Source organism: Panthera tigris, chromosome F2, assembly GCF_018350195.1.
Source record: "Panthera tigris isolate Pti1 chromosome F2, P.tigris_Pti1_mat1.1, whole genome shotgun sequence".
Lineage (NCBI taxonomy): Eukaryota > Metazoa > Chordata > Mammalia > Carnivora > Felidae > Panthera > Panthera tigris.
In genome coordinates, this window is record NC_056676.1 from 10,297,492 (window position 1) to 10,321,780 (window position 24,289).

General features: G+C 41.4%; 1 protein-coding gene across 4 annotated transcripts in view; it reads left to right on the plus strand.

The window, feature by feature from the left end:
- Nucleotides 1-542: 542 nt before the first annotated feature.
- UBXN2B (UBX domain protein 2B) overlaps nt 543-24,289 on the plus strand; it is a 29,058-nt gene continuing 5,311 nt past the window's right edge. For all 4 annotated transcript variants that reach the window (XM_042972820.1, XM_042972823.1, XM_042972822.1 and 1 more), the window contains exons 1-7: nt 543-645; nt 5,071-5,174; nt 11,071-11,221; nt 13,998-14,081; nt 14,876-14,985; nt 18,563-18,700; nt 24,102-24,263. In XM_042972820.1, coding sequence (XP_042828754.1) covers nt 565-645; nt 5,071-5,174; nt 11,071-11,221; nt 13,998-14,081; nt 14,876-14,985; nt 18,563-18,700; nt 24,102-24,263 — 830 coding nt within the window. In that variant the 5' untranslated portion in view covers nt 543-564. The remainder of the gene's footprint in view (nt 646-5,070; nt 5,175-11,070; nt 11,222-13,997; nt 14,082-14,875; nt 14,986-18,562; nt 18,701-24,101; nt 24,264-24,289) is intronic.

Below are 24,289 nucleotides of genomic sequence, written 5' to 3' on the forward strand. Positions count from 1 at the left end.
GCACCTCGGGGGCATAAAAGTGTCTGGAATAAGACACGAGGAGTTTAAACACATCTCAGATGAATGAAGAGGGTATTGCAGTCTCCAGCTCTGCGTGCAAAGAACTTTCACTGTGTTCTTCATCCTCAACACCGATTCACGCACTGGGGGCGAGCATACCACCCAGTCTTTGCTGGGGAAGATGGGCTAATTTGACCAAGACCAGAAAAGCAAGGTTGCGATTTTTAACAGACAATGCATCCAGAGGACGTTTCCATTGTTGAGTTAACAGAACCTACACGTCTACACCGCCCTGTAGGGCGGCCCACAACACCACCAGGCGCGTGGCGGAGACAGCGCGCGGCTTACGTAGATGCCTCCCTGCGGAAAAAGGTCTCCATGCCCACTACCTTTAAGGAAAAGAGGATTAAGGCCCGGGAGGGACGGCGCCGGAAAAGGGCGACGCGCGCCCCACGCTCTGGGGAGGTGGCGGCGCGCAGGCACCGCCCCTCCCGCGGTTGCCGGGCAACCGGCCCGGAAGTCGCGGAACGCGCGTCGGCGCAGGCGCCTGTGAGCAGGTGCAAGATGGCGGAAGGCGGTGGCGCCGATCCGGGGGAACAGGAGAGGTCTTCTGGGCCGCGGCCCCCGAGCGCGCGGGATCTGCAGGTGCGGCGAGCGGCCGAGGGCGGGGCGCGGCGGCGGGAGCTGCGCGGCGGGGTGCGTTTCGGAGGCCGCCCCTGGCCGCGGCCGAGCCCTCGCCAGACCCCGCCTGGGGACCGAATTGTAACTCCCGCGATGCAGGTCTCCCCAGGGCGGTGCAGCGGGCAGTGGTGTTCGTGGAAACAGGTGCCCCAGCCCAACGCTCTGGTGCCCGCGCCTCTTTCCCTCCACCCGATTTACAATTTAAGAAGCAACCGTACATTTAAAATGGCCTTGCGTGTGGGGTGGCTCACTGGTTGGTGCCGCCTTCGGGAGACTTCTTGTAGAAGAAAGCTTTCCGGTGGCCGCGGGAAATCAGCGGTCACTTTATAAGTAATGATACGTGCCGGCTTGATCTTTCTTGTCTCGGAGGCTGTTTCTGTCTGGATTACTTGTGTGTAAAAATGATTGCTTTTAATCGGGGAGCTTTTCCCTTTTAGAAGGGCGAGCTAAGGTATTTCATCCTATGGCTGTGCATCCTCGTTGTAGAAACTGTAGTGCGTGAAACATTGCACATAAGAAACGGCGGCTTAAAACCTCATGATGACATTCGTTAGCTAAATAAGAATGGGGCAAATCTCGCTTTCTCAGATACTTTACCCTACTGTCCTCATTTAGGCTTTTTTCCCCCTGTCTCATGAGACCATTGATACAAATTCAACAAGTAAACAATCATAATAAGCTGTGTAATTAGAAGTAAATGACACGGAATCTGCATGCGTTGGTAGAGAAGTTCTGATGCAGTTACACCTTCAGTTCTGCTTCTTTGAACAAGTATTGAAGCACCTGCCATGCATCGTTCCGCTAAACCCCACAGAATGAAGAGACGAGTAGGACATCAAATCCACAGTTGGTACTGGCCACTCTTGAAGGGGATAGAAGAGGAAAAGGCATTTCTATCTATTTGTTGCAGAAATAACATATGAATATGTTGAACATAGCATTTTAAGGCGGAGTATGATTGAATGCCAAGTTAAGCAGGACATAAAATGAAGAATTTGGAGAATGGACAGCTCAGTGTCAGGTTACAAGACAAACTGGATGGGGAATAGTCCCAGTGCTTGTAAATTAATTCAGTGGTAGTTACCATCTACTTCTTCTTTTCTGTTGTAGACTACCCTCGTTAAGAAGCAACATGGGATGGTGGGGGAAACCGGCCCTGCCACTGAGTAGACTTGTGAATGTCAGAAATGTCTTAATCCCTCTGATCCTCAGTGTCTTTATTTGTAATCTAGGGGTGATGTAGGTGGTGTCAGGAATGAAATGTCTATGAAGTGCCCGTGCACTCCCATAGTATCTTGGGCTCTATACTTGCTTGGTAAATATTTGGTTCCTTTTTCTTTTTTTTTTTTTTTTTCAACTTTTTTTTTTTTTTTTTTTTTTTTTTTGGGACAGAGAGAGACAGAGCATGAACGGGGGAGGGGCAGAGAGAGAGGGAGACACAGAATCGGAAGCAGGCTCCAGGCTCTGAGCCATCAGCCCAGAGCCTGACGCGGGGCTCGAACTCACGGACCGCGAGATCGTGACGTGGCTGAAGTCGGACGCTTAACCGACTGCGCCACCCAGGCGCCCCGGTTCCTTTTTCTTTAAAGGAGGAGAATACTATACCTTTAACTGGTTAGTCCATTCTAATACTATTAAAGTGAAAACCCTGTAACTTAATATCCTGTCTCACTTCAGTCTATTTCTTCTTTTCATGTGAAAAATGAGAAAAGTTTGGTTAATGATTGCCTGATACTTGGCAGATTACAGACCTAATGCAGTGGATTTGATATGATTGATGGTTACAGATGTTTTGGTGAATGTCACTGGAGAATGCCGACCTCTCCACCATCAGTTAGAGGATAGGGATTTTTTGTTCTTATCTACTTTCTGGTAGGTTGGTAGGTGGATAACTAATATCTTATGAACGTGATTTGGATATTAAATACATTAAGTATTGATAATGTTTCCTTTAGAATTTAATAAGCATCTGAAAAACTTGCAAATAAACCTGAAAACAACCAAAGTGATGATGTACAAAGAAATAGACTAGGTTTAAAAGAATGACGTTCTTCTCCCCAATGAGTTTCTTTAATATCAATTATTGTTTTATTGCCTCGTTATTGTGTAATCTAGCTCTGCTTTCTTAAGTGTACTTTTCAGCAGATACTTCTTTCTGGAAAGCTCGTTCTAAGAGTCACAATATTGTAGAGGAAAAGAGTAATGTATTACTAATTGGAACACGCAAAAGATACCCCTAAGTATGTATATGTTAGCTGCCAGGCAGTGTAGGGTTTGTTGGCATCTAAATCAGAAGAGATTTCCTCATTTAGCACAGGAGGAAACATGGACGGCTGTCCCCCAGAAAGCCTCCCGGCACTGTGAGCCTCTGACTTACAAACCGCAAAAATCTCCTCTGGATAACAAACCAAGAGCAGATCTTAGCTCCCTTCCTGTACCCCCAAAGTGGGAAACATTCAGTGGGAAGGCTTAGGATGGGATTGTTAGTGACAATACTAACCCTAAAAACCTCAGTGTTGGTAAGTTTCTGAACATTTTCAGAGACTTTTCTCTCTTCTGGTTCCCCTCAATCAATCCACACGCACATGGGTTTAACACGTGGTTAACATATTTAATTGTATGCTTCTGTCCCAGTTTTCCTCCAGAATCATATCAAAAGAAAAAAGGTTTCTGTTCTCAGTGCTGTGTGTCCCTATAGATTGGAGTTGGGGGTGATTAGAGATCACTTCAGTACTTACGAGAGTTAGGACAGGTTGGGGGAAATAGTGGAGTTCTGTAAGTGGGCAAAAGAATAAGAATGTCTGGTCCTGTGTTACAGTTGCCACAAGTATCCTAATCCTGATGGCTATCAGTATTCCGTATCATTGGTTCTCAATTTAGTGCGTGTCAGAATCATCTAGAAGGCTTGATAGCACAGATTGCAGGCTCCTCCCCCCACCCCAAGAGTTTTTCACTCACTGGGTCAGGGTGGGGCCGGAGTATGTGCATTTTCAAAGCTTCCCCGGTAATGGTGATGTTGTTCTTCTGTATAAAAACTATACCTTCTGGCAGTTGTCACTCTAAGGCTGAGAATTCCAGGAGTTTTCATCTTTTGCTGTCTACGTGATTATTCTCATTCTCAGTTACTTTTCCTTCAGGTTTCGCGTCATGCTCTTCACATTTTAAATTCTGGAGAAAAGATGATCAGTGCTTATGTGCTTTATTCCCTCTGTGCAATTGAAATAGCTTCATAATCTCATTGTTTAGCCCGTGGAACTTTTTACGAATGAACTTACACCATATGATGCTGCAGGGACATCATGAGTCCCAGCATTCATTCCCTCTAAGTATCATTTTTGGTTACTTTTTTCCCAAAAGATTTTCCAGAGATGATCATGCCTATTTGGGGGACATTAAGGGAAATTTTTGAATTGTTCAAGTTGTCAGAAGTGGCAACAAAATAACTTAATGCTGAAATTTTATGAATAACTTTTTAAAATTCCAATTTCAAGAACTATGTTGGATTTTTCTTTCCATTTTGAAGGTACCCAGCCATGTATCTATAACACATTATTTGGTAATACTGCTTTCTAAAAGTTATATAAACCATATGTACAATTTATTATCTTATATTTCTAAAAGTTCATTTGTGTAAACTTGATGAAATTCAGATGTCTGTTAAAGTTTTAAATAGAATAATTTTGAAATTATTTTATGTGCTTGGATTTTGAAAACTTAAAACAGCTAAATGAAATAATTTTTATCAGAGCAGACTGACATGAGTGTAAAACATCTTCAAGTATTTTTTTTTAATTATAGGAAAATTATACACCCAACTTTGAAATTATTATCAAATGCAGTTTTTGAAACAGGTGAATAGTTAATTGAAAACAATTAAGCAGTTATTGCAACTTTAATTTATTCTAGTATATGTGGCATTTTGATTAGTTTTATCAAGTGAGAGATACTTTGGTTTTATTTTGGAAGGAGGTCATCTGAAGCAGCAGCCTTTATTTTTCATTAAAACTTTTACAACTCAGGGGCAGCTGGGTGGCTCACTCAGTTAAAGCGACCCACTCTTGATTTCAGCTCAGGTCATGATCTCACGGTTCCTGGGATCAAGCCCCAAATGGGGCTCTGCGCTGACAGTGCAAAGCCTGCTTGGGATTCCCTCTTTCTCTCTCTTTCTCTCTCTTTTTGTGTCCCTCCCTTGATCGCTTGCTCTCTCTCTCTCTCTCTCTCTCTCTCTGTGTCTCTCTCTCTCTCTGTGTCTCTCTCTCAAAAATAAATAAATAAACTTAAAAAAAATTTACGGCTCAATCACAAGTTAATATTCTACTCTTCATTTCTGCTTGTCTGTAAGAGTTCATTCCTAGGGTTATACTTCATAACAAATCTGTTGTTTTATAGTTGGCCTTGGCGGAATTATATGAAGATGAAGTGAAATGCAAATCTTCCAAATCTGATAGACCTAACGCTGCAGTCTTTAAAAGCCCGCGAACACCACCTCAGAGGTAAGTTTTGTTCTGTTTTTGTCTTGTTTTGGTTTTAAACATTGCATGTGTTTTTAGTTCACCAATCCTCTTATTTTAAATGGCCTTGGGAATTTTTTCTGAAACTATGATTTCTAAAGTACATATTATTTAGGTAGTATTCCTAGAACAATAGTAGAAGGCTAAAACATACTTATGGAAAAATTGTCTTAAAGTCCTGATACTTTGGTAGACATCATAAAGAAATACACACCGAATAGTATTTTTGTTGGACACTGCGGTCCTTTTTGAGTCATAGGACACACTGAGGATATGACAAAAGCTATAGCCCATCTCCCCACAAAAGAGCATTTACGCACAATTTTATTAATTGTTTTTAAGGATTTGTGTTTCTGAAAACCCACTCATGGAGTCCCTATATGCCTTCTATCCTCCATTTAAGAACCTAGAACTTCAGGAACCTGTCTGTGCTTTCACGGATGATGACCCATCGAATAAGTGATCTCTTAGACAGTATTTGCTATTGTTAAACCCCTGAACTAGAAGGAGAACCACTAGATTTAAGAGATGAGAGCCAGGTACACTTCATTACCATGAGTTTTCCTGTTTCTAGCAATGTTTTCATTAATGTCTTTTTAATACTGCGAATTTCATCACCGTGGAGAAACTTGGTATTTTTCCATTATATCTCATTCACAGAAAGTCTGTCATTTTACCAGAAATTTAAGACTTCACTAGAAATTATCCTTTCTTTTTTGTTTGTCACTACTCCACATCCTTTTTTCTGTAGGGGAGATAAAAATGATGTACCTTTTTTGGACATGAATGAGAAGAAAGAAAATTTGCCCCCAAACTTTTTATTTTATGAATTTTCAAACCCATAGGTAATCACAAGATTAGTACAATGAATGTATGCTGTATATGCTTTCCCTATATTCCCCGGTTGTTAACATGTTACAGCATTACATCTGTAAAAACACTCTGTTACTCAACTACTTGGAAGCAAATTGCAGCCATCGTAACGTTTCATTAGACACTTCAATAGACTATCCACTAAGAAGAGGCACAAACACCTTTATCACCTGGTAACGTATCACAGCTGAGAACATGAACAGTAATTTCCTGAAATCCTGTAATGTCTAGTCCATAAATATCTCTTCAAGCCCTTTTTGGATCTAGGATCTAACCAATGGCCGTGCCATCCGCTTGATTGTGCCGGTTTTGAATCTGAATCCAGAGCATTCTCCTCATCTGTTCGCTGTTTGCTCTTAGCTCAGCTGTATAATCCAAAATTCATTACATTGACATTCAAGGTCATTGTGTCTTCGCCATTAGATTCTTGTTAAACATATTTGTCGAGGATACTAGTAAGTGATACTGCCTACCCTGTATTATATCACATCAGGAGCCATATGTAATTTCAGATTTTCTCACTGTTGGTGATATGTTCACTTGACAAAGGGGCCGATCACCACATCATTCCATTGTAAGATACGGTTTTTCTTTTGTACATCGGCAGCTTGGTATCTTGGCACTGTTTGAATATCCTGTCCTTTTCATTTTTTTTTTTTTTTTTTTTTTTTAACATTTATTTTATTTTTGAGACAGAAAGAGACAGCATGAATGGGGGAGAGTCAGAGAGAGGGAGACACAGAATCCAAAACAGGCTCCAGGCTCTGGGCTGTCAGCACAGAGCCCGACGCGGGGCTTGAACTCACGGACCACGAGATCATGACCTGAGCCGAAGTCGGCCGCTTAACCGACTGAGCCACCCAGGCGCCCCTGTCCTTTTCATTTTTGACACGTATGTGTGTGTGTACATATATATGTAAAATATATATACAATATATTTTAACTTCTTGACTTACTCCAAAGTTTTGAAAATACTTAAAATATTTATGTACCAAAGTTTTATTCATTAACTGTTTGACCATTGTTTCGCCAATTTGAGCGTATTTTGAACAACTTAATTTGTTTACGATACAACAAAATAGTTGACTACTTATAATAAGGTTAGTGTATTAATGTTTTCCTTGCTATTCAAATATAATCATTAAGTTTTTTTTTTTTTTTTTTTTTTTTTTTTAACACTTATTTTTGAGAGACAGAGCATGAGCAGGGGAGGGGCAGAGAGAGAGGGAGACACAGAATCTGAAACGGGCTCCAGATTCTGAACTGTCAGCACAGAGCTGGACACCGGACTTGAACTCATGGACCCTGAGATCATGACCTGAGCGGAAGTCGGATGCTTAACCGACTAAGCCACCCGAGCGCCCCAAGATTTTTTTTTTTTAATGTTTATTTATTTTTGAGAGAGCACAAGCAGGGTAGGGGCTGAGAGTGGGAGGCAGTGGTTCCAAACAGGCTCCAGGCTGGACAGCAGCGAGCCTGATGTGGAGCTCGAACTGTGAGATCATGACCTGAGCGGAAGTCAGATGCAAAACCAGTTGAGCTACCCAGGCACCTGGATCTTTAAGATATTTTAATGAATGGTTTTTTTCTCTTTTGTTTTGTCCTGTCTGAAGCAGTGTTGCCATTAATAGTTGCAATTTGGTAATGCCATTTTGAAGAACTTTGTGCCTCAGATTTGATCTCTGGAAATATTTACATACCCAAAAGGAGGAGCTGCCCTAAAAGATATTGACTGAGGCTTAAGCTGTGTTTAGTCTGCTTAGAATACAATGAAGCAAGTTATTGGCGATCTTTTTTTTTTTTTTAACTCAGTATGCTATTTTCTAATACTAAGTATATAATTCTTTTGATTCCATCCTCCACATTGACATATACTCAGTTTCATTGCATTTCTGCTGCTTTATTTGGTACAGAAGACCTGCTTATTTTCATGGTTCACTTTCTTGGGCAGTATTGCATATCAAATTATTTCTCTGCTCCTTGTCATTTTTAAATCCAGTATATTTTCACTGTCTGGAACTCTGCACATAATGTGGTCTATGTTTGTAATTTAGGAGAGGAGGGATAGAATCTACAGAACTCAGAAGATAGCCTGACACCAGCTTTAACATACTCATCTGCAAAAGTTGACATCTAACAGAACCTAAAAACAATGTGCCTCCTTGTTCACACTGAACGACTATGAAATTGGACTTATTCAAAAATTTGAGAACTTAAAAAAAAAAAGTTCTTTTGCGTCATCAGGCAGTAGTTTTATTTTGAGAATTAAATGAGATAAGTGTTTAAGATGACTAGCACAGTGTTGGAACCTAGCTGGACCTTAAAAGATTATTAGGATACAGGTACCACAAAAGACAAGGGACAGGGTTCCTAAACAAATGGGCACAGAGGAGAAAATGATACGTATGATGAGGGGGATCCGAATAGGAGCCAGCAGAACTTTAGTAGACCAGCTGCAGATAAGGTTGGCTAGCTAGAGTGCTGGCAGGGTGTGCTTCCTGGCCGTGTGACCTGTGCATTCACACAGAGCCCCATGCTGCGAAAGGCCCCGTGCTGGGGTTAGTGTTGTGCCCTTGCATATTGAAATTCCTAACAAATTTTGAGCAGAGAGACTCCTTTTCATTTGGCACTGAGCCCCGCAAATTACATAGCCAGTCCTGGATAGAGCCACATTATGGGCAGACAGCCTTGAATGCCAAAGGGGCTTGCTTGTACTTGTGTCGAAGACAATGGAAAGCCAGCGTATGTTTTTTAATGTAAATTTTATGCTAAAAACTGTAACACAGTGAGAAAAGCTTTGTTTCTAGAGACAGATACACCTCAGTTCTAATTTTTTTTCCTCTTTGTTTTAATAAGGTTTTGCCAATGGACAAGTTTTTGAAACTCCCTAAGCTTTAGTTTTCTCTGTAAATCAGAGATAATACCACTGTTACGAGGATTAAATGAGCACATAGTTACTCCTTGATAAGTGTTAGCTATTGTTATATATTTTAGAAAAATAGGACTGGCGGTACAGTGTAAAATTAATAGTAATGGGGAGAACAAGATAAGGAGAGAAATTAAGAAGAAAACAATGACGGTAATCTAAGAAATGTGGCAATAAAAATTTGGACTCAAGTGGCGTCAGTGGAATGGAGGAGAAAGAGTAAAATCAGCGTGGGATACTTCCAAAGAATTTACTGTAGAAACATGGTAACGTGGGATATAGGGAGCAACTGAGTAGGAAAGAGACCTACAGGCTGTACAGGAAAAAAAGTGACTGTTCATGAGAAGATTTGTGTGGGGAATACAGGTTTAGTTTTGGTTTTGGAGAGATGAATTCGATTCAGTAGGTGCTTTTAGGTTCAGCGCTGGACCCTGTAAGTCACAGGAGGCTAAAAACATATTTGAGAATCGCCTGTAGAAGAGGTCGTTACCTAGGGAAGTGCACAAATGTTTTGATGATCAGAGGAGTTTACGTTTGAGGACAAGAGTCAAGGATATAGGCATACTTAATTATGAAAGAGGAGAAACGGATGGATTGTGATCTAAACATAAAAGGAAATATAAATAGGAAAATAACATATAATAAGAAAAATAAAATAAGACTTCTGGAAGAAAGTGGGATATCTCCGTGACCTTCAGGTAGGCAAAGGTTTCTTAAACAGGAAAGAAAATCATTAACCATAAAGGAACTAGTAAATCCTTTCCCATGTCACATTTTTCCCGTAAGGTCTTTGTAACCAGGACTGAGATGAAATATATAGTTGTGCTTTCCAGAATAGAGACATGGGAAGGAGCTACAACAGGAAATAGCTGCAACAGGCAGCTTTTCTTTTTGTTTTCCTTTCCTCCTTCCTCTTCCTTTCCTTCCGCACAGCTGCCTTAAATCCTCTGCTACCCACCTTGTACCACCACTCACCTTAAGAGCCAGCTATGGCATTGTTCGGCCTTGCCTGATCTACCGGGCCCTCTGAGGATAAGGTTGGCCCCTAAGGCTTCCATTGTCTGCTGCTCTGGGCAGACTCACCTCTGTGCTTGCCTAGTGCCCTAGCAGGATGGGGTCCAGCCCACCGCACCCCTGTCCTCAGCAATCATGAGCTGGTCTTGTGTTCGCAGGGTTCTGATGGTGCCCACCTGTTCTCCAGGTGGATTTTTCCTTCGCTTACAGTGAATTAAGAGCCGTTCTGCCATTCTGTCTTTTCTGTCCCGTTTTCCATATACTAATTTTGCAGAAAGTCTTATAGAAAGGCTATTCTTAGCCTCCAGTATTGATGTAATTTCCCCTCTTTGTTTTGTGACTCAGTTCAGGACAGATTTAGAACTGAACATATGAGCTTTGTTATCTTATTCTGGGTGTCTCCATGTTGATATTTTGCTGGTTATATTTTCTGATACTCTTGACTGAAAAAAAATCTTGAAAGATAAAATAGATAAAATCTTATGTAAAACATGATGTGAATTTTATGTTCCCTAGGACCATTGTGAAGTTGGAGTCAGACTAGAAATTAGTCACTATGTAGCTAATACACTGGAAAAATTGTGGTCTACATTATGTACCTTTGATACAGGGAATTACAATTTTTGAGTCCAAAAGTCTCTGAGGAATAAATTCCCTGTGTGGGAGTAGGTCCCTTCACTAAGTAGGTCCCTACTGAATGTGGATTCGTCAGGGGAAGAGACTTAATTCTGACTGTCAACGCTGCTTTGCCCACCACACCAAGAGTGCCCACGTTGTGCGAGAGATGTGTTTGCTAAGCACTTACAGAAAGGGGATGGAAGAAATGACAAGCCAGTTCTCGTGTGGGATGTGAATTTGACTGCCACAAACCCCATCAGGAGAAAGTGTATGAACCATTTACTATTTCATTCCTTAATCCCATTTTTCAAATTAAGTATTTCCACAGAAGTCATAGAAATGGTTCTTCTTAAACAAAGGTCATGTCCTAAGACTCTGTAGCTTTTTACTTCAAAGGAGTTTATGTTTGTATTCTGAGTTTTTCTTCATGAACTTTAATGTCGAAAGGTTCTATTCAAGTGAACGTGAATACAGTGGATTACATATAGTTCAACCTTCAACTGGGAAGATTGTGAGTGAACTTTTCAAAGAGGCAAGAGAACATGGGGCTGTCCCTCTGAATGAAGCCACAAGAGCTTCAGGCGATAACAAATCTAAGGTGAGTGCTAAATTTAAAACTGAAACACACTGTTTATATATTTGATCTCACCTATAGGTTTTTATCTTATTTGGAAACATTGTTTTCTGACTACATGTTTCTGTTTTAAAAATTTTTTTTTTTTAACGTTTATTTATTTTTGAGACAGAGAGAGACAGAGCATGAACGGGGGAGGGGCAGAGAGAGGGAGACACAGAATCAGAAACAGGCTCCAGGCTCTGAGCCGTCAGCACAGAGCCCGACGCAGGGCTCGAACTCACGGACCGCGAGATCGTGACCTGAGCTGAAGTCGGACGCCCAACCGACTGAGCCACCCAGGCGCCCCTACATGTTTCTGTTTTAAACATTTGCTCTATTGTTATAAGATTATAATCCATTAATGATTGAAAGTCACAGCAAGTTTTTACGTTTCTGTGAAACTTACCTGTTTACCCTTCCTTAAAAAATAATTATAGATTCACATGAATATGCAAAAAGAACACAGAGAGGTTCTATGTGCCTTTCACCCAGTTTCCTCCAGTGGTTATATCTTACATAATTGTAGTACAGAATCAAAGCCAAGATCCGACGCTGGTACCATGTCCATATATAGTTCTGTGTCGTTTTCTCACATGTGTAGATTTGTGTAATTGTCAGCCCAGTCAAGGTAGCGCTCTGTCATCACGAGGATCTCCCTCATGGCGGACCCCGCCGTGCTCACACCCTCTTCCCATCCCTAACCTCTTGCCACCTAACCCTGTTCTCCACCTCCGTAACGTCGTAACGTTGAGAACGTTATACGAGTGGGATGATACAGTAATAGTATGTGACCTTTCGGGATTAGCTTTCCTTCACTCCGCTCCATGCCCTGGAGATCATCGGAGTTACTGAGTGTCTCAGTACCTTGTTCTCCTGAGTCCAGAGTAGCACTTCATGGTATCGATGTGCCACAGTCGGTCGAACCTTTTGCTTACTGAGGGACGTTTGAGGTGTTTCCAGTTGGGGACAATTACAGATAAAGCTGCTGTGAGCAGTCGTGTCCACATTCTCGTGTGGATGTCAGTTTTCCTTTCTGTGGGATGAATGCCCAGGAGTCCAGTTGCTGGGTCATAAGGGAAGTGTATGTTTAGTTTCTTAGAAACTGCCGAACTCTTCGCGGTGAATGGCAGATCCAGTTTCTCCATTCTTGCCAGCTTTTGGTATTGTCGCTATTTCAAATTTTAGCCATTGTGATAAGCGTGTGGTTATAACTCATTGTCGTTTTCGTTGGCACTTTCCTAACGGCCAGCGATGTCAGTTTGCGTTCTCCTGATGGCTAGTGATGTGGAGCATCTTTTCATGTGTTTATTTGCCATTATCTTTACTCTCCCCCACTGCAAAATGACTTTGGCCTCTTTTCAAATTGGATTGTTTGTTACTGTTGAGTTTTGAAAGTTCTTTAGAGATTTCAATAGGTATGAGTCCTTTGTCAAATATATGCATTGCAAATATACATATATGTTTATATATTTACATACATATGTATATGTATTTACATATATATTTATACTTATACATACTTATATACATTTATAAACCTATATGCATATATATATCCATACATGTGTGTGTATATGTGTATGTGTGTATATATATGTATTTGAAGAAAGACTAAGACAACATAAGCTGGGCAGGGGCAGAAGAGAGAGGGAAAATCCCAAGCAGGCTCCTTGCTGCCAGCACAGAGCCCCATGCGGTGCTCAAACTCATGACACCATGAGATCATGTCCTGAACTGAAATCGAATTGGACACCTGACTGAGCCACCCAGGTGCCCCTGGATCGCAGATATTTTCTTCCAGATGGTAGTCGGGTCTTTTCATCCTCTTATCAGGGCTTGTCACAGAACAGAAGTTTTTAGTTTTGACAAAGTCCAATGTATCTTTTTCTTTTTATAGATTATTTAGTCTGTAGAAAAGAAAGGAATGTGATCATTAAAAGCGTATTTATGATATGGAAAGTGATTAAAAGGAATGGTATTTTTACTTCATAAGCCTTCCTCCCTGAAAAATAGAAGACCCTGTGATAAGTGTAATAAAACAAAAAGTACAATCATAGTTGACTGCAACAGTTAAATAAAAGCAGCTTATAAAATAAATATGCAGCCTTTCTTCAGAGTAATTTATACCCATTTATAAAATTCTTCCTTAACTCTGTGAAACTGTTATTTACTTTGTGAAATATGATTTAAACATAATTTTTATGATAAGACATAAAATACTAATGGTGGCTTTTAAAAATCTGTTTATACTTGAAATTAGATATTTCAGTATGTAAATACATTAACAAAACTTTTTTTTAATGTTTATTATTTGAGAAAGAGATAGAGAGCAAGCAGGGGAGGGGCAGAGAGAGAGGGAGACACAGAATCCAAAACAGGCTCCAGGCTCTGAGCTGCCGGCACAGAGCCCGACACGGGGCTGAATCCACAGACGGCGAGATCATGACCTGAGCCGAAGTCGGCCGCCCAACCGACTGAGCCACCCAGGCGCCCCTGTAAATGCATTTTTAAATTTAAAGTTGGTCTAAATTATTTCAACTCAAGTCACTAATGTTTTTAGGGAAGAAACATAGTATCTTACTTGAGTATACTTCTCTGTAACATAAGAGCTTCATTTAAATAAAAATTTTTCCTCGAAAGTGTAAACCAGTTGGGCTAATTATAACTAATCTAGTTTTAAAATATGTATCATACATTATCATAACATTTTTCACTATAAACCTTAGTGAATTTTTCGCTCATTTGCGGTGTATTTTAGTCATTTACAGGTGGAGGATATAGATTGGGCAATTCCTTTTGTAAGCGGTCTGAATACATCTATGGAGAAAACCAACTGCAAGATGTAGGTACAGTAGCCAAAACGAAAAATTGTAGATATTTGCCTCTAGTTCCTGCTGTTTTAAATTTAAGGGTTGATAATATAATCTCTTTTCTGTTATTTTTTGGAACATGGATTTTAAAAGGATCGATGTGAAAGCTTTTAGTCTCAAATTTTATATTTTGTTTCTCCATTATGCCTTGTGCTTAGATTGTAAATATTTTCTATACGTTGAAAGAACGTATGATTCACTATCAAAATGAGCTTTACGTACATACAATAATAATTACCCTTAGTGGTAGACTGTCAGAATATAGAAATAGCTGAGTTGTAAACGGTCATTCTTTGTTTTTGCCTTTTAAAATTTGGAGTTACAATTTCATTTAAACATGTATAGTTTAGCCTTGGAGGGTCATTGGAAATTCTCTCTTGCCCCTTGACATAACTGTTTAAGCCCTGTAGCAGACAAGAGTATGGGCACAGATGAATGAGAAGGGTGGGTGTGGAGTGACAGCTGTATGCTCTCAATCCTTTCATTTTCTCAGTGACCCAGAATAATTGTACTTCAAGGCCAGGGTCTAGCTGTGGGACCTTTGGTATTTCAGCCATTGTTGATTTGTTAAGCTACATACAAATCTGCCTGGCAAACACATGCTTTCATTTATGTCTTTATTTTAACTGTGAATAAAAAATAATAACTCCCATGTTTTAAATAAAGTGGGTGGCTTAATATGTTGTGAAATATCACATTGGAAGCTTAAGATTGTTCAGTAAGATGGATTCTTATATGCCTTTGTCTTTTTTCCTATGCTCACAAGGTTCAGATTTTGCTTAAACTGTGGAGCAATGGTTTCAGTTTAGATGATGGAGAACTGAGACCTTATCACGACCCACCAAATGCTCAATTTCTGGAGTCTGTTAAAAAAGGGTAAGATGTATTGTGTTCTGTTTGTCACTTAGGGCGGGACTTTTTCACGGTACTGGGATGTATTATGTAAGTGGTTGCTGAGGGAAGGGTATCTTTAAATATCTAAAGGGTATATTGCTATCTGTAAGTCTCTGGTTCTTAACTTGGTGGGGAGGGACAGTAGACATTGGCCCCTTCCAAAATCTGATCAAGCTATGGTCCCAGTTCCAGGAAGAAACCTCTTAATGTAATAAGTCAGTGCATTGATTAGCATGTAGCTGTCCATCCACTAAGCCACTCTCCTGCTTACCATTAACAGGATGACTCTCATTGTATGTGTACCTGAAATTCAGCAACTTATATTAAAATTTTTAAGGTGACATTACTGCTGGCAGAAGATTTCAAAAGGTTAGTTGGAGTAGTGGTTCGTGAAAGTAAACCATCTATACAATGCTCTGACCCATCTAACGAACATCATAGCTCACCAGCCCTCCTTGCTAAAGGATGAGGAATCAGGTGATTTTGCTATGATTATGAAAGCTTTTCTGCATCAATGTGATCGTTCCTAAGTAGAAACACAACTAAACAGAGAAGGTTGGTGAATAAGTGGGAGATTTAAGTAGCAGGGAAGGGGCTGGAGTAGGAGCTTATGCTCCATCCAGGAACTGAAGCTGGAGCTTTTCCAAGCGATGTAAATATGTCCAAGGAGAGTGGCTGAAGTGGAGTAGAGGTGAAACTCATTGGCGTTGAGGGAGTCGAGAACCTCTATTTTTAGAACACTAATCAACATGAATTTTGAATTTGAATTCTACAAAGATAATGTTTGGATACCAAAAAGTGCTGTAGGCGATATGCTGACGTCCTTGAGAAAGGTGGGGAAGCTGTCCTAGAAGGCAGTATGTGGCGAGGGTAAATACGAGGAAATAATAGTTTAAGACAGTGCTGTGGACCAGGAGACCTGCAGTCACTGGGAAGAGCTGGGAGCAGCTGGTTAGGGAAAGTGAAGATCTGCTAAGGGAAAATCAACATTGCTATTGAAATTGATGCTTGTTTCAAGATGGCGGAAGACAAGACCATGCTGATGTTGGATGTCCTATAATGTAGACCAAAACTCATTTATTCTTAAATGAAAATAATCCACAAACTTTATGGACTAATATTCAAGCAGTCGTGGTATCCTAAAAGAGTTTTTTTTAGGAGTTTTAATTTGAAGTAAAATTATGATCAAGAACAGTTTTTAAAAAGACTCCTTGAAAACAGTGATTTGATGTCAGATGGTAGTTGGCAACTGTAGAATCACTGTCCTCTTTTTATGACAAATATTTTGTGCCACCACCTTCACTGTCTTCAAAGAAGAACTCGCAGATGACATAATCGCCTCTGCATATTATTTCCCCAAAAAATGATCTAAAATTTATTTTAAATGTATTGAAATAAAGGAAAATAATTTATCATAAAATTGTGCATATTTTATTTTTTTTTTAATTTTTTTTTTAACATTTATTTATTTTTGAGACAGAGAGAGACAGAGCATGAACGGGGGAGGGGCAGAGAGAGAGGGAGACACAGAATCGGAAGCAGGCTCCAGGCTCTGAGCCATCAGCCCAGAGCCCGACGCGGGGCTCGAACTCACGGACCGTGAGATCGTGACCTGAGCTGAAGTCAGACGCTTAACCGACTGAGCCACCCAGGCGCCCCAAATTGTACATATTTTAATTTATAACTGCTTCATCTGACCACACCAGAAGACAAAATAATAGTAGTCAGATAATTCGCACCTATGTGCAGTCTTACCCCTCTCAAAGAAAATGTGACAAACATAAACGCGGAATGATGAGGTGTGTGAGTTTGGCAACATAATTACCATCAGTGGCGTTGAAGCCAGGGACTTGGTAAAGCTCCAAGCAAACCAAAGTGCAGTCTTCTCTGTTTATATGATACACATATTCCTGAAATTTTCGAAGTACATTAATACAATGCTCCCCGCCCCCCAAAATGTGTCTTGCTTTTTTCTAAGACAGACCCAAAGCCTGAAGTTCTAGACTCAGACGTTACAGACAGTGTTGTCATCCATGTGAGTCTCAGGCAGGGCATTCAGTGATTCTGTGGAACCCGAGACAAGACTTGATTCGGCAAACTGAATCCCTGTGGCAGACCATCTCATACCTGGGTCCCGACCCTGAACGGCAGCACTCGCGAATCACTCGACAGTCAAAGACACCTATCGATTTTTAAACTTCAGCTTCTTCCAGAGAGTTTAGAAGTAAATATCTATATTAACTCTTATGTCCTCACAGGAATTTGCTAGCGTTTATTTAGGGATAAATTGCCATCTTACAGTTTGGCTTTCTAAATGTTAGAAGCACTCCAGGATCACTGATGACAAAAAGTCCCTGTATTGAGAACCACTAAGGAATAATGTGATACAGCTTTTTTACAAATTCTGATTCCGGTACCGTTATCATACAGTGTTACATGCATTTCAGGTGTACGATGTAACGATCCAACAATTCCCACGTCACCCAGGGCTCAGCACAAGTACAGTCCTCAGCCTCCTCACCTGTTTCACCCATACCCCACCAGCTCCCCTCTGATAACCATCCGTGTGTTCTCTGTAGCTAGCCGTCTGTTTCTTGGTTTATCTCTCACTTTTCCTTTGGTTGTTTGCTTTGCTTCTTAAATTCTACATATGAGTGAAGTCCTAATGGTATTTGTCTTTGAGTATTTCACTTAGCGTAATACTCTGGCTTCTTCCTCATCATCGCGAACGCAAGACTTCATTCTTTTTTTTTTTTTTTTGGCTGACTAATATTCCATTGGGTATATATAGCACATCTTTATCCATTCATCAGTCAGTGGACACTTGGGCTACTTCCGTGTTTTGGCTACTGTAAATAATGCTGCTATAAATATAGGGGTGGGTGTATCCTTTAGAATTGGTGTTCTTATATTCTTTGCATAAATACTCAGTAGTGCAGTTGCTGGGTCACAGGGTAGTTCTATTTTTAATGTTTTGAGGAGCCTCCATACTGTTTTCCAGAGCGGGCGCACCAGTTTGCATTCCCACCAGCAGTGCAAGAGAGTTCCCTTTTTGCCACATCCTGGCCAACACCTATTGCTTCTTGTGTTTTTTTATTTGAGCCATTCTGACAGGTGTGAGGTGAAATACCTCATTGTGAAAGAATTGGAAGATGACACAAAGAACTGGGAAGACCTTCCAGGCTCATGGATTGAAAGAGCAAATACTGTTAAAATGCCTGTACTACCCAAAGCAAACCATACATTTAACACGATCCCTGTTAAAATACCAACAGTATTATTCACAGAACCAGAACAAGCAATCCTGAAATGTAAATGGAACCACAAAAGACCCCGAATAGCCAAAGCAATTTTGAAATAGAAAAGCAAAGCTGGAGGCATCATAATGTGAGGCAGCTTGAAGAAGAAAAGATCTACAGGGACTAATCCATCATCGTGGGAATTTCTGTATTGTAACTGTTTCCCAGAGTAGCTCACAACTTGATTATAATCATGTCAACGGTGTAGATTAGGTTTTTTTTTTTTTAAGTGAACTAAAACCTTTTTCCCTTTTTAAAAGAGAGATTCCCCTGGAGCTTCAGCGGCTGGTTCACGGTGGCCACGTGAATTTGGATATGGAGGACTGCCGGGATCAAGAATACATAAAACCTAGACTGAGGTTCAAGGCTTTCAGTGGAGAAGGACAAAAACTTGGAAGGTAAAATCCTAAAATGAGAAAAATACTTGTCTTTGTCCAGCACGAGTTTTCTTCGGAATAACAAAAGCAAAATAACCTAGAAAGTAAAAACTGAAACATGATCCGTGAAGGCCTTGCCGGTAGAATTACATATGCAAATCTAGTGATAATATTGGTAGCTCATACTTAGATAGCAGTCACCACATCCCTGGCCCAGGAAACACTTTAAAATACATGAAGTCACTTAATCTTCACGACTCTTGGATATAGATCCTGTGATGACTTCATCTGCTGCCGCGGCAGTCTGCCCAAGGCGACGGGTCTGGGAAGTGGTTGCTCTGTGGGATTCAGAGCCCACACTCTGGCGCGAGCTGGTGCTTTTGACCCCTGTGCGGTCCTGCCTCTCTCTGATTATACGGGCGCACAAGGGGAGATCGTAAAGGGTTGTTGATTAGATGAGACAGTCGGCATCTTAGGTCTCAGCTGTGAGCTTGCCTGTCCGCCATAAGGCACTGCTAAGCTCTCGCAGCAGGAGCTGTGTGCTGAGGTTGGTTTGTGTTCAGCACATTTAAAGCCACCAAACCCTTTCTTCAAGTTAGGGAAACCCAGCACGGAAAACATTTCACACGACCTGAGCTTGGACTGCAGAAGGAAGGCATTGCTCTGGAGATGTTTCTAAAGAGCCCCTAGGACTTTGGCGAATACAGTTCAGAAACCAATGTGCGTGGCATCATGTGTGTGTGAGCGGACTCCTTTATGATAGCCGTGGCTTAAGAGAATTTTCAGAAATCTTGCGAACTTTGTTGGTAAAAGTTACCCTGTCTTTGTCCACGTATTACGAGTGACACGTAAAATAGTAACACGGGCCTTGTTTCCATCATAGCCTTTTCAGTGCATCCTTTGTTCCTTTCCACGTGATTCCTTCCCATCCAGGTTCTTTTCCCTTGCCTCGTGCACACTGGTTCGCTATTCCCCCTCGCGTTTCTCAAAATAGGGAAGAATTCACGTCAGTTCTTTACGCTCATCTCTCATACCTCGAGTCTCCCTTTCTGTATCCTTTTCTCCTGACAGACACTGACTTCTGAGACAGGTAGGGAATACAGGGACATGTGTGGCCCTGGCTTTTCTTAGGACCCAAAGCCTTCAGTGCCCACTCACAGATCTGTTTGGAAATTTTCTCCCTTATCTCTCCTTACCACTAACACGGGTCAGCTTTCTCCTGACGGTTTTCTTCCTCTCTTTTGTTTTTATAACTATGAACTCCAGATGTAGCACTCCTCATTTCTTAATGTTTAGTCAGATTATGATTTTTAATTTAGAACACAGGTAAAGGGGCGCCTGGGTGGCGCAGTCGGTTAAGCGTCCGACTTCAGCCAGGTCACGATCTCGCGGTCCGTGAGTTCGAGCCCCGCGTCAGGCTCTGGGCTGATGGCTCGGAGCCTGGAGCCTGTTTCCGATTCTGTGTCTCCCTCTCTCTCTGCCCCTCCCCCGTTCATGCTCTGTCTCTCTCTGTCCCAAAAATAAATAAAAAACGTTGAAAAAAAAAATTTAAAAAAAAAAAAAAAAAAAGAACACAGGTAAAATGCCCAGCCATCTCTCTGCTTTGTACATAGTCTTTCTTTTTTATTTAAATTTATGACCAAGAATTAATGTTACAATGCACACCTTGGTTAGTGGAAACAGTAAATCTAGAACTGAAAATGAAGAAGGTAGCATAAAGGGAAGATAGCTGAGACGAGCCAGTGATTACAATCGACAGTTTCAACTCATAAAAATAAGGGTGTTATCTCATTGTTGTATCTTACAAAGACCGGTCTTTCTTCTCATAAGGCAATTAGCTAGAGAACATGACCCCCCCAAAGAAAGGAGGTAATGATGACAAAATATATGACAAAAAATACCTGACAAAATGACAAAAATAAGTGGTGAGAATGCTGTGTCGTTAATCATTAGCCATATTGGTCAGGGTTTCCGAGTGTAGAAAACAGAATCCACTTACTAGCTTAAAAAGGGGCTTCTGACAGAACCCTGGATAGTTTATAGAATTTCTGGAAATAGCAAATCAAGCTTTCCTGGAAGAAACAAACGCAACAGAGAACTTTCTAGAGTAAAGACTTCCTGTGTCCCCCTCAGCTGCTCAGTGCCCATGGAAGCTAGGGACCAGACACTGGAACATTCTGTCATGGCTGCTGTAGAAGAATCAAAGGCCTCCAAGACCTGGGGGACCAGAAGAGCTGCAAAACGTTGGCCTCGTAGTGCTTACGTTCACCATGCAAGCGTGTATCTCGCTCGGCAGAAGGGTGGGATTATATAAAATTCTCGCTGCAAGGGCGTCTGAGAAATGTAGTCTTCAGAATTTTCAGCTTCTGTGTAGGAAACGACACTAGGAGATTAACATGGTGGTGTGAGCCTCTCGGATGCACATGAATCGAAATGTAGAGTAGTAGAGTATATGTTACGTTCTCAGAAAGTGAAGAACTACCTAGGACATTTTAGAAGGCTTTACGTTAAGAAGTCTGTTAAAATATAAAGGTTCTCTAACAGTTCACCTTTACAGATTCAGAAAGCAACTTTCTAAAATGGCTCATTTCCTAAGAATTCCAGATAACGACTGAACAGAAATCACAAAACAGAGGCAAACAAAACAGAAATGGAAATAAGTCCATTGTTTTCCATAGCCGTCAGTCGAATTGCAGACAGAACGTTACACAAGATAGGGATGCCTGGGAGCCTCGGTCGGTGGAGCTACCGATTCTTGATTTCAGCTCAGGTCGGGATCCCACGGTTGTGAGTTCAAGCCCCGTGTCGGGCTCCGTGCTGACAACACGGATCCTGCTTTGGATTCTCTCTCCCTCTTTCTCTCTTAAAATAAATAAACTTAAAAATACATATAATATAAGAACATTACACAGGTGGAAGCTAACTTAATTTTTTACTGTGATATGACAAATAATTATGAGGAAAACCTAAATGCAATAAAAATACTACCTAGTTCCTTCGTGTAGTATCGTAGGAGCAAGCAGATCATAGGTTTGAAGCTACAAATGTACAGTGGCAGAATAAACTGTATTCCTGCATAAAAATTAGCTTAGTGAGCTGGAGTAGAACCCAACAAGCCCCAGGAAATCACAGAATCGTTTCTGATAAGCAGGGCTGCTAGTAAGTAGACCGTCGCTGTAGGTTTGTGAGCTTGTGTGTATGATGATGCAAATCATGATTTGAAGCAAATCTCTCTGCTTAAGAACAGTGGCTGCCTGTTCTCATACCGTGCAGTGCAAAAGAACCCACCTGCCACTCACCTGTTCTGAGTTTTGACTTCATCTCGACCCCTGGGCCCTTAAGGGCTCTCTCCTCTAAAATCTAACAATCCTTCCCTTCCTGCCTTTTCTTCCTTTTCTTATCTCAGCAATTCTGCAGCCCCTTGCCTTGCTGTGCAGCCTGTGGATTTGTCTGCCCCTGTGCAGCCCAGTACTGTTGGGGGTGTTCGCACCCCCATGCCAGGCGCCCCCGTGCCGGAGGGGCAAGCTGCCCTCTCCCACTCTCAGAGGGCTCATCCCAAATGTTTCCTGCCCTCGGCAGACTTTTTTTGCTTCCAGCTTCCCTGAGAAAACGGAGCCTGACCGGAATTAACTTTCTTAATATATTCCTCTTAGCCTCCAAGTTCAGGAAATCCATCCTTACTGCCGTCTCTTAAGTTAGAAGATGCTTCTCTACCTGACCAAGAGACTCACTCTCCTTCCAGACAGCCTCCGTCCTTTCCTCCAGTTTGCCCGGAGAGTTTGTTTTATCGATTAACTTCCCTCTTTCTCTTCATTTTCTTTTTAACGTAATACTTGAAACATACAAACATTGTATCAAAAATGTCATTCTATTTTGATCAGTTGAATGATAAGGAGAATGTTTTAATAAGTAATAAAAAGGTGTAACTTTGAAGGCTAAATATTAAAGTTGCCACAACTTTTTAAAATGTGTTTTTATACCTTACTAACCAGCTTACTCAGCTAACTATCTTTCGTGGCTTTGAAAATGTCTTTCAATCTCTGTGACTCTGTTTTTTTCCTATAAAGTGATATGGTTGGCCTAAACCTTCTTGTAAATCCATTCCTGTTCTCAAATGTTATTATTCCACATAAATTCATTTTGACGTACACACATCTTATACAGAAATGCATTGAACAGCTTTCCTTACCTAGTTTCCCCACCTGGTACTTTCTTTTTATATTTTGAGAAGAAGCTTATCTGGTCAGAATCTGTTTTAAAAAAAAATTCTTTTAACCTGTTTTATTTTTGAGAAACGGAGAGACAGAGTGAGAGCGGCGGGGGTGGGGGGGGGGGGTGGAGGGAGGCAAGGGGAGGAAGGACAGAGAGAGAAGGAGACACAGAATCAGAAATAGACTCCGGGCTCTGAGCTGTCAGCACAGTGCTGGACGCCAGGCTCGAACCCATGAACCATGAGATCATGACCTGAGCTGAAGTCAGACGCCCAACCGAGTGAGCCACCCAGGCACCCCGGTCAGAATCTGTTTTTTTGGTTTTTATGTATGTATGTATTTATTTATTTATTATTTTTGAATGTTTTAATTTATTTTTGAGGGAGAGAGAGACAGAGTGCAAGCTGTGGAGGGGCAGAGAGAGAGGGAGACACAGAACCCGAAGCAGGCTCCAGGCTCCGAGCTGTCAGCACAGAGCCCGACGTGGGTCTTGAACCCACGAAGAAGTGTGAGATCATGACCTGAGTCGAAGTCGGACGCTTAACTGACTGAGCCACCCAAGCGCCCCCAGAATCTATTTTAAACAGAAAGCATTAAAGTACAGAAACAGCATCCCAAGCCGACTCTGTGCTGACACAGGGCTCGATCCCACAAGCCGTGAGATCATGACCTGAGCTGAAATCAAGAGTTGGACGCTCAGCCAGCTGAGCCACCCAGGCGCCCCACAGAGTTAAGCTGTTGAAAGAGATTGGATAAACCATAAATTAGATGGGGCGCCTGGGTGGCGCAGTCGGTTAAGCGTCTGACTTCAGCCAGGTCACGATCTCGCGGTCCGTGAGTTCGAGCCCCGCGTCAGGCTCTGGGCTGATGGCTCGGAGCCTGGAGCCTGTTTCCAATTCTGTGTCTCCCTCTCTCTCTGCCCCTCCCCCGTTCATGCTCTGTCTCTCTCTGTCCCAAAAATAAATAAAAAACGTTGAAAAAAAAAATAAAAAAAAAAATAGAATCCTAGGATACACAATAATTTTAGTATAATGAAAGAAGTTGGAGGAATTATGGGAGACCCAAAGGAAGCCGTACTCTTGCTGGTCCAGATCCCAGGCGGGAAAACTTGAGAGTCAGCTGTGGATGTCAGTCATTATTCCACTGTCTTCACTGTTGCACGTCTTACGTATTCAGACTTGTGTTCTAATTCTTCAATTCTTCCTTCTCAGCCTTACACCTGAAATAGTCAGTACCCCTTCGTCTCCTGAAGAGGAGGATAAGTCCATACTTAACGCCGTTGTTCTCATTGATGATTCAGTGCCAACGACAAAAATTCAGATCAGATTAGCAGATGGGAGTCGTTTGATACAAAGATTCAATAGTACACACAGGTGAGCTCGATCGCAGTTTTACACGT